The 10,770-nt window shown below is 37.9% G+C and overlaps 1 protein-coding gene across 1 annotated transcript in view; it reads right to left on the bottom strand.

Annotated features, from left to right (window-relative positions):
- Positions 1–291: 291 nt before the first annotated feature.
- TMC1 (transmembrane channel like 1) overlaps positions 292–10,770 on the bottom strand; it is a 66,876-nt gene continuing 56,397 nt past the window's right edge. Inside the window, exons 14-20 of the mRNA XM_049795482.1 lie at positions 10,288–10,416; positions 9,410–9,477; positions 6,357–6,596; positions 3,645–3,770; positions 1,887–1,965; positions 1,655–1,790; positions 292–709 (exon numbers count right to left, since the gene is read on the bottom strand). Coding sequence (XP_049651439.1) covers positions 441–709; positions 1,655–1,790; positions 1,887–1,965; positions 3,645–3,770; positions 6,357–6,596; positions 9,410–9,477; positions 10,288–10,416 — 1,047 coding nt within the window. The 3' untranslated portion in view covers positions 292–440. The remainder of the gene's footprint in view (positions 710–1,654; positions 1,791–1,886; positions 1,966–3,644; positions 3,771–6,356; positions 6,597–9,409; positions 9,478–10,287; positions 10,417–10,770) is intronic.

The raw sequence follows: 10,770 nt of genomic DNA, 5'->3' as shown, positions 1-10,770 counted from the left end.
AGACAAGCTGTATGCAGTGTTTAAATATAACTGACTCCCACACACTTTGTAGTAAGCTATGTTTTCAGTGAACTGTGCTTCTAAGAAAAAGGAAAAGATGTTAGGGACACATTTCCAGGCTTTTAAGAAAATAATCAACTGAATACAAAATGTTTTTCATTCTTCTAATAAATATCTTCCAATAAAAATCCCTAAGTTTAGTAACTTATTAACACAGATAACACATTTTTACAATGCCTTCAAATGCAAGAAGTTAGATGCAACGTTTTCTTCTGAAGCCTCCCATCCTGCAAAAACTGAAGCTCATGGGTAACTTCTATGCACATGAAGATTTACAATAAACACAGCAGGGTTCTGCACTTGCAGGAGTGTGTTTGGGTTTAGGATGACTCTTCTGTCCCTCAGCATCCTTCATCATATCACAATGTGCTTGAGGCTCCTTATCTGTAGTTGGCAGACCCCCTGGGCAATCCTGGCTGCGCCCCTGGGAAGCGTGGGTTTCCGGGTGGATAGCCCATCATTCCATACCCCCTGGGCCCCGGTGGCCTTGTCACAGCTATGGTTGGGGGAGGAAGATTTCCTCCTCTGCTCTGGGGGGGATAGTGGCCGTTCAGGGCAGGGCCTGGATGCTGGAGTGCCTGAGAGGAGCTGGCTTCTTGTGGCTGCCCTGTCTTCTTCACCTCATTGCCACCCTGTCCTTTCTTGTTGTCTGAAATGTGTTTGGAGAACAGAATTAAAAAATGAACATGCAAACCAGAAATCCCCTGAGAGGAAAAACCTGCAGCCACCTGTCCACTCCAGAGTGTGCTGGAAAGTCTTGTGCCTCCCCTGCTAGCAGCTGAAGTCTGGGGTAATGGACCTTCATGATCTTTGCACCGGTATTTTCTTTCCAGTCCTTTCTTCAGGGTCCCAGTGTAGGAAAGTGGAGGCTTTTCCCAAGCAGCTAGCACTTAGATATCATCTATAAATGATGGTAAGGTAGCTATTTCAGAGTTAAGTGGGCAGGTTTTGATGCTGAACATGTGCCTTGCACACGGTTCTTCCAAAGACAGTCATCTCTACTCTTGTGTTTCTCTGCTAGGTTTGAGCTTACACTGGCTGTATGACATGCATGCGTGACGGGGAAAGTCTAGCAGTGTCCAGAGAAAAGGAAACAGCCTGCAAAATCCTTCAGGACAGACTGAAACCTGCCTGACCAAGCTAGGCTTTATGATAAGGGTTGCTACCAGTCTGTGTTCTCACTATACCTTCTCCCAGTGAATCTGGCAGAGAGGACAAACATTGTCCTGAGCAGTCTTGGATCAACGAAATATAATAGGAGGGTGCAAAATTTGGTTTGTGATAGGTAAGAGCGATCACTGACATTCAGACCAGGCTTTAAGTGTTTTTTTAATGGGACTGGGACCTTGCGATTCATTATAGCTGTATTACAGGGTTTTTTAATTTGGTGTTGCCTGGTGTGGAATAATGTTACAGTGTTTCTTAAACAAGCCGAAGAAAGAAAAATGGACTGGAGATTAGGCTAATACTTGTGATTCAGTATTGTGAATCTCTTTCAGGAGATTATGGCAAAGAAAACAGTCAAGGCAGTGAGGAACACTATGGTCTGGCATACATTAATTCCTCGTCCTGAGGAGTTCAAAACAGTCTTTACCTTGATTTGGAGTGGGTTCATCTTGCTCGCCTCCTTTTTGCTTTGGCTGCGGTGGTTCTGTGTCAAATGGATTTTCCTCCTGTTCATTTGATTTTTGTGCCTTTTGTTTATTTCTTCTTTTATTTTCTTCTGCTTGCTAATGGTGGGGGGAGAGAGAAGGCATCTTTCAGTGACCTGAACAAATTCTCCGATATTTAGTAAAACTGAAAACCAGTAATTCTCTATTTCTTACACTTTGTAGCTTCTTTTTAAGTTCCAAGTTAGCTTCCTTGTAGGATTTGGATGTAGCGTTGAGATAATAAATACTCAAGCTAAATTTAAAGAAAAATAATTTATTGTTATGTAATGATTTAAATATAAAGACTCTTACAACTTTCCTATAGCAACAACTACAGTTGTGCTAATATAAAGTCTGTATATTTTCCTCATTTACTGTGCCTAATCAGTAGTAGTATTTTGACAGCGAACAATGTGCTTCCTTACAGTATGAAGATGACACTGTTACTTCAGGGTCAAAAAAAGCTGAAAGAAATTATTCTGTCTATTAATACTCCACATGCAATCTTCCAGTAGTTAAGGAAGATGTTCCAGAAAGCTATGCCTCACTATGAAGTGTGTTCTAAAGAATAACTTATAAAAGTTAATTAACTTGTATGACATACCTTAAAAATGAGTAAATCATATTTATAAAAGCTTTTGGACTAATACAATAGGCAAACTCAAGTACTGCCAAGAAAACAGCCAAAAGCATAAGTTTTTATTTTTGTATTAAATTATGACCTACACCTTCTACTGAATAAAAACATAACTTCATAATGCAATTTTCATTTTTCAGTGTATTGTATTATTTCTTTGATAACTCTATGAAATTAGTATTTTTCACCATGTTGACTTAATTAGAGAAATTCTGATATGAAGTCTTTTACTGATGTAAGCAGTAAATAATTACTCTGCATATACTATTTTCTCTGTTTTGCCTGATTTTGCCTTGTATTTTCCTTCTTTCTTTTTTTTTTTTTTTTTTTATTTATTTTCAGTATCTTTGCCTTGGACCATTCCAAGAAGAGAATAGTGCTCAAAAAAATATCTGTAGGAGCTGATCATGTATTTCAGAGGACAGCCTGGATTCTTTCTTTTTCCAGCCAAGAGTTAAAATAGAATTTGATGTTAAGTGAACCTTGGAAAATTTTCATCTCAGAATTTCATTTTGCTCATGTAAAATCCTTCTGCAGTTTCTACTGTATTCTGTAATCTTCTCTATATTTATTGGCAGTTCTACAATGGAGGGTTAAATCCCAGCTCATCTCTACATAGAATTAACTTTTAGTTCAGCAGTATGCTAAATAATCCGATATATGTATACAGCAGTTTAAAATGCCTTTATAAAGCAGGACTCAATACAGTCTCTGAGAAAGACTATTCTGGGGTCATTATTCTTTACCAGGTACTGACTTACAAAAAATCTCTACTAGCCCTATGTCGTAAAGTCTCCAACACCCTGTCTCACACGTCTATCCCAACACCATAGAGTACTTTGTTTATCAAGGAAAGGCCAAGGCACTGAAGATCACTCCCTGAAAGTTACTGAGAAATAACTCTGCTTCCTGGTGGTCATGTTTCTATTAAACTTGCTAAGGATTTATGATACGTTGTTCTGCCTGCTGGACAAGCTGATAAAAGTCACAGTATTTCAGATCCCCTACAGGCTTTTGTGTTTTAATAGCTTTGCCATTATTGTGGCAACAACAACATTTTTGAAAAGCAATAACAAGACCAAAAAGAAAGCCATTGAACAAAAAAGAGATATTACCCCTTGTTCAAAGGCATATTAATTATCATGAAATAAAAGGCTTGTGAATTGTTTAGGTCCCTCACCATAGAGGCAATCAGGACTGTATTTAATTAAATATTCACACAATGAAGATTCAGAGTGAAAGAAACTTAACAGACCTTAGATTAAGCAAGCTTTGAGTTAATATTTTATACATACACCATCAGCAATATAAAAGGTAGGATGAGTCCAGGGTTAGAGGCATAACCAAATACCTTCCCGAACCAGGAAGGGAAGTCATGCTCCAGAGTTTCTGATATGACCTCAAACATTCTAGTCTTCCCACTATTAAAAAGAAAAGTTGACAATATATCACACACAAATATTATGTCAATGCAGTAGTATGAATATATAAGTTAATCACATCACATCAAACCCGGGAATAGGTCAATGAACTATATGTTTACATTATTTAAAACTTGACAGTTTGAAAGGAATATTATTTAAAAGAGTATTTATGTATTTTAAGGGGGGGAATGGACACCAATATTTTTATTGTATGCTAATAGATTTTGCCTGCAGTTACCACCAAGATTACTCCTCAAAGAATCAGTGTACCATGTTGTGAACTCCATGGCACCAACCAAAGAGTGAAGTGCACTTTGTGCTCTATGAATTCCTGGTGAAAAATTCAAATCCCACCTTTTTATGGTTGATAAGCAAAAATTGGTCTGCTTTCAATTAATTTCCATCCAGCAGTGTTCAGCCTAATTCTCCTCTCTTTGCCATGTAGCAATGCTATAAAAGTCAGTGGCTGTGGTTTAGGAGATTTTTGTTATTGTTACAGCAATCTAATAACCTTCATGCATAATTGTTCCATGGCCAGTTTAATCTAGAAAGTATTTTCTCCCTAGACCATTAACATTAAGTTTTTCTTGCAGAAGCATTTTAATGGATGTTCCAAAAGTCGCTTCCTGTTTATTTTGCTTTTGGCTGAGCAACACAATATAGAGTTTGAAGTTTTTTACCTGAACAATACCAGCAAAATAGGTCTTTATATGATTGATACTAACTGGCAGTTTTAATTGGTTGAAGGAATTGTCACGAAATTGCCACCTGATATTCCAGTCATTGAGGTCTCCTGTCACTTCTTTTCAGTTCTTGTAAAGCATTTCTGACAACCAGTTCTTACGTTTAACCCCTTCCTGGTAATCTAAAAAGGCTGCAGGGAGAATTCTTCAGTCCAATTCTTTCTCTTCACTTCCCCTACCCACCCATGGTAGACGAGAAATTCCACTTTGTGCTCTCCTTATCTTTTCCCCAGCACGCACAAAGCTTCTTCTGTTACAACTTTGCTAATTCTGTCCCGGCTTCCCTACTCCTGGCAAGTCTCTGTTGATTTGTGTATGTTGCCTTTAATGACAGATTAAAAAACCAAAACAAAACAAAACAAAACAACAACAACAACAACAAAAGAAGGAAAAATAACCCCCAAAGAATCAGAAGTTTCATAATAGATGAGACAGTGAGTTACCAAAAGAAAGTGGGTTGTTTTGGTTTTTATAATATAAAGCCATCCACTACCAGTATTTATCTACTGGCTGTTCAATAGTAATATTACCTATATTCAGCTTGAATGAACCTTCATTAGTTTCAAATCCTCCCCTATTAAAAGTTACATTGACTATTTCACACTTTTCATGAAGAACAGGGTATCTCTGCATTTGACAGAGGAAAAGTTACAGGCACTATCATCTTTCTCATTTTCAACAGTAATCCTGCCATTTCAGTAATATTCAATTAGTAACTGCAGCTACTCTGATCTGACTCCAGATGTCTCCCTCTGTACTTTGTTTGCTATGACAAAAAAAACCCTTAGTTTGCATCACTTGCTTTGTTATCATGCTTCCATAAATTAAAGCAATATTCTGTCTCTTCAGAAATTTTGGCATGTCATGCAATTCTCCCTCTTAGGTGACTGTGACTATTGCAGGTGGCTGGAAACTATCTCCCAGATATTTTGCCTTTGGCCAAAGCTAATGTGGCAAGACTTCTGCTCCTTTACAAAGTGTACTGGGGATTATGCAGATATCATTTTACTCACAACAGTAATGTATTATTCAAACCTTTTATTGGAATCAGGATGTCTCTTTTACTATTCTCCTACTCTTTCTTTGTTAATACTTTGTTCAAAACCAAAGACAAAAGTCTTTAAAAAATTTTAATTTCATATATTGAGTGTTGTTGTGTATTCATTATAGTTGTATGTCATGCTACCTGCTAAGTAAAGATGATAGAAATGGCCCTGGACTTTCCAGGTCGTGTGCACAGAAGGAGAAAATGTGGCAACATCTAAGCTAGCTTGAATGCAAGTCACATGTTTACACAGGCAAGGCAGGCCTAAGTTTTCAGAAGGGACTAATGAATGTTGAGGTCTTGAAGACTGAAGACACAGAATCATCGTCCAGTGGTAATACAGATGCATGGAATACTGTGTCAGCTGGAGAGAGTCACAGCAGTCAAAGACTACACCACCATACATTTAGCACACCACCATACGTTCTGATATGCCCTTTCTACAAGGCATGTGCAGACATTTCTTGAAAGTCACCGCTCTCAAGCCAGCAGACCAGAGATGCATAACAGGTCACTGGTCTACTCTTTAAGAATAATTTCTGGCTTAATTACAGCAGTAATGACAATTTTTTACATTACAACTAACTAAAGGAAAATATATTCTACTCTACACTTCAGATAAATCTTTCCAAAGAATTACTCAGTTTTCTAGGATTCCAGCTTCAGGAATTATCCACAATTAAACACTTAGCCTATCAGGTGCTAACACTCTTTTTCATTACTGCATCATTCACTGTGATGTGATGATGCAGTACATTACACCAACAACAAAAGATGGATGTAAAATGCAAAAACCTGAAAGGACCACAGTCAAAAGATGGTGGGATGGAAACAATGGTGTACACAGCAGGCAGTGTAGAGAGAAAAAGGATGAAAAGCAGCATGGCCATGTAGAAGTTATTGGATCTGGAAGCTTTGAAGACCCTCTCTTGGGGGACGTTGCAGCACATCACTGCCCAGCACTGCAAGTACATCGAAGTGTGGAGGCGGAACACATTGATTGCTGGGAGACAGGGAGCATAAAAAGATCCCATCCTAGAAAAGAAGCAACAAAAAAATAATCACTTTGTTGTAGCATTTCTGTCTTCCTAGATATGCTAGCCATTCCCTTTGTCAATGTGTTTTGCAGCCATACACACTGTGCACTCAGAAATCAAGTTCATAAAACCACCTTTATACTTTTTTACTGCTCTTGTCTCTTCAGTCTTGCTTTAAGAAGAGCAGGAGATGTATGGAGAGAAGCTACAAAGACCTCTTTGTCTGCAAATTAAATGATCACCTGATGAAATGTTATCCACTCTTAACTTGTCCCTTTAGTTCAGGTAGCATCTCACTTGTGTTTTATAAACAAGGATAGTCCTGAAGCTAGGTATTACCAAAGTAATGTAGTTTATTCTTTATTATTTTTCTTAATATACTAGCACCATTTTAGGAAAGATATTTTTTCTTAGTTGACAATTATTTTACTTCTGTTACCATGATTGTTTAGTGCTTCATTCCAACAAGCTGTTTATTGATCCCGCTAAATATTGGTTTTTTCCTTATTATGTATGGTTGCATGGTTATGACACTGAAACAGTTGGGACCATTTTATTTTTATCACACCTTGTTTCTTGTGCCCTGCTAATTGAAGAGCAATTACTTTCATTTGCCTGGACAAATGATCCAGAATGTAAGAGATCAGGAATCTACTTTTTCCTTAATCGTTGTCCGGGTGACAAAGGGCTGAGCTTCTTTGCCTCTGAGTGCCTCAGTTTCTCTGTAATATTAATATCTCTTCTGTCTCTTTATATATCTTCAGTGATAAGATGAAGGCCTTGCTAGTCTTACAGTCGAAGGGAGAGAGCACCTCCTGGCTCTGTTCCTTTCCCTCATGGAAATCAGTTGCGAAATACCCCTCAATTTCAACAAGTTCAGAATCTGGGTAACTTATGCCCATTATCATATTTCAGTATAACATTTATTATATGGTAAACAAATTCTTGCCAAAGCTTATTAATATGATGAAGACTTGCAAATTATTTGCATCCCACTTGCTTTCTGAAAACAGAGAAGGAGAAGAGAGGAGTTTTCCTAACCACGTGGTCTCTCTCTTGTACACAAAAATAAATGCACACATACATGCCTCTTGTATCCTTTCTAGTTATATGATAGTGCCAGCTTACCAGCTGCACCTGAAACATTTTTTTAGTCTGTTTCAGATGAGCATGAACATGTGCACTAGAATTTGTAAAGCTCAGATGAAACAGAAACTGATTTATCCTTTGTATGTATTAATGATAAACATGGTTTTGGCAGTGTATATTTATTATAAGTCAATCTACCCTTTTGTACTCACCTGATGTATTTGGTTCAGTTTAAATCATCAGACATTATTTTGAAAAACACTACAACTCTAGTGCCTTACTCAGCCCTGCAAATATCAATTAGCTTATAAATTCTGGTCCCAACCCTGCAATAAGCAGTAAACCAAAGGATGCTGTATCTAAATAGCATCACAAAAGCACAAGTCACAGTTTCTGTGCCAGAATGTGCACATTGGGTCATGGCAGCTTATAAGTGCACGGAGTCTGTACATGTAATGAAATACAAAAATGATAAGTAGGTATAGAAGTTTTGTTAGAGAATAATCAGGAATTGACTCCCTCACCCAGTCCTCAACATCTCTCAGGTAGAGAATGATTTCCAACCTATCTTCCGATGTGTTAATTACAGCAGTAGAAAGTATTAGTGCCATCAGTTGTGTATAGAATTGCAAGGAGAGTTTATGCTGCAGCCTCATCATCTTGATGAACAGCAGCCTTAGAAATGTTTCTCATCAGAAATTAGAATTCCAGTCCTAAGGCAGGTAGCAAGATGTGAATTGCAAAGCTAAGCAGCTTTTCTAAGTTGCAGCACACAATGTAGGTGCTCCACATGCCAGCAGCAGGTCTGGACTCCCTCCACCCACACTCCTATGGCACGCCATCACTACGAAGCCATAGGTGGTGCCATGCTCATCCCCAGCGATATACCCTCCTTCTGAGCAAGCCCACAGTGCTGCTGTTGGGGTCCTCAGTGCATCCCCCCAACAGGGTTTGGTTGCGGGGACTCTAAGATATTTGCAGCCTCTTTGCCATATTTCTGCTGCATTTCTTTAACATGCACAGAGCACACAACCTTTGGCTTTACAGAAGTGAGGACGTTCACCAAGCAGAAAGTCGGATCAGCAAAGTCATATTAAAGGTGAAAAATTAGGCTACAGCAACAATTTACTTTGAGATGTCAACAGTGCTTGAGAAGGACAGTTCCTGAGGAAGACTGAGCGTCTTGCATGAGGACTCTACATGCTGGTATTCTTTATCTCTAGTGTAAAGTCCAAAAATGGGATGAAACAGACCTCTTCTCTAGAGCTAAGGGCTAAGAGTGCAGCAGAAGCATTTTATGCACATTCACATGCCTGCACAGATAAGTGTACATACTTTTGTTTCAAGGCCTTTTTTCACAGAACACATGGGAAAAGAGTGGTAAAGTATTTTGAAAGGCTGAAATTCAAAGCAAAACAGGACAGGACAGGTGCTTCCTCTAGCAAGCAGTCAGTCAAAAAAAGGTAAGTCATCTATATAGCTTTTTATCGGTTGGTCTTACCAGTTTATTGCAAAATCCTGATGCATCTGGTCTCATAATCTTAGCCCAGAACTAGTTTTGAAGTAGTCCCACTGATCGTAGCGTACCAGAGTTTGATATATATTGGATTACACTTCCATCAAACTAAAGCAATGGGACAGGATCAGGATTTCAGAAGAATCTTTCACAGATACAGCTAAATCCTGCAGTCCTGCAGATGCAACATGCTTTGCCATACCTACCAGATCATGCCTTGGTTAAAGATCAGTCCCAGCACATTTCCACTTATATCAAACTCAGAATATGATGGCTGAAAGAAATAATACAGATGCTTCCATTAAGTTTGCACAAAGGGTTTTAAGATGACTTACAGTAGGTTAAAACCATCGCTTCCAACAGCAGCAGCATACTGGCATTGTGTTGTAAGGCCTTTTGTCACAGCATATCAGTGAATCATGAAACAAATTAATATGACTAAAGGCCAACAGGCAGACTTTAATACAACTTGCTGTATATTACTGAAAATCTTTCTGAGATTTGTTCTGAGGAAGGTGCTAATGGAGAATTAAAGATAGTTCTAGGTACTAGGTAACTTTTAAACCAAACAGTTAATAAATTTTCCATTGAAGTGGCTAGTGGTGGTCATCTAACGTGTCCTCTAATATAGTACCAGCCATAAGGCTGCTGTGATTTAATTCCTGTTTGAACTATAACACTGTCTTTCATATTTTAAGAGTTACTGTTGAAAGATTCTTTTTGAGCACTGATAGATATTGCCAACCATTGTCTTCCCTGCTTAGTATGAATATCTTATTTCTAATTTAAGTGTGTTTGATTCTAATTTTTACTTCAAGATTGAGCCATGGTGTCTCATTATTATTTTGTCTGCTGAAAAAAGCACTGTATCATAAATTTTTGTTTCCAGTACAGACACATACATACTGTAAACAAACATAAGCAAATTCTGAGAAAAACTAACACAATGTTGTTCATGGTTTTTGAAGGTGATGTGTCTAGCTAACTGTTAACTCTGTAGGATTGAAAGGAAAACATAATTTATTCTAAAAATATGAAGTGATAATCTGAAAAAGACATTTAAAATAGCAAACAAGATACTTACAAATCCATACTCCAAGTCCCAGCACCAGCAGTAATTGAAAAACCTAACAAAGACAGCTCTCAAGAAATCGCCAATTAGAATTGTGATGTATGTTGTCATCGTGTCGGAGACTGTCAGCCGCACAAATTCCTGTTAGAGCAATATTTTCTTTTAAGAATATATTTAAGCAATTACTAATTATACTAGTAGTGAAATACTGGACTAGATCCCTAATTATGCTTACCCTGCTTCAACATAGAAGACTCTGATCCTCCTTTACATTCACCGATTCTGAAAAATGCCAGGAGAAAAACTGCCCCTCGTTTGCTAGAGGTATCCTTTGCTCTATTCTGTGCTCATATTATCAGATGAGACTTCCAGGGTGTGATTAGATTGGGAAAGGCTTCCAGCCAAGATTGCTGCTGTAACAGAAATCTGAGCTGATATCTTAAACTGCTTTTGAACCCTTTGATTTTGGGAAGATTTAAAAAAAAAAAAAAAAAA

Source organism: Accipiter gentilis, chromosome Z (assembly GCF_929443795.1).
Source record: "Accipiter gentilis chromosome Z, bAccGen1.1, whole genome shotgun sequence".
Lineage (NCBI taxonomy): Eukaryota > Metazoa > Chordata > Aves > Accipitriformes > Accipitridae > Astur > Astur gentilis.
Note: the sequence above shows the minus strand (reverse complement) of the source record. Positions and strands in the feature narration are given on the sequence as shown.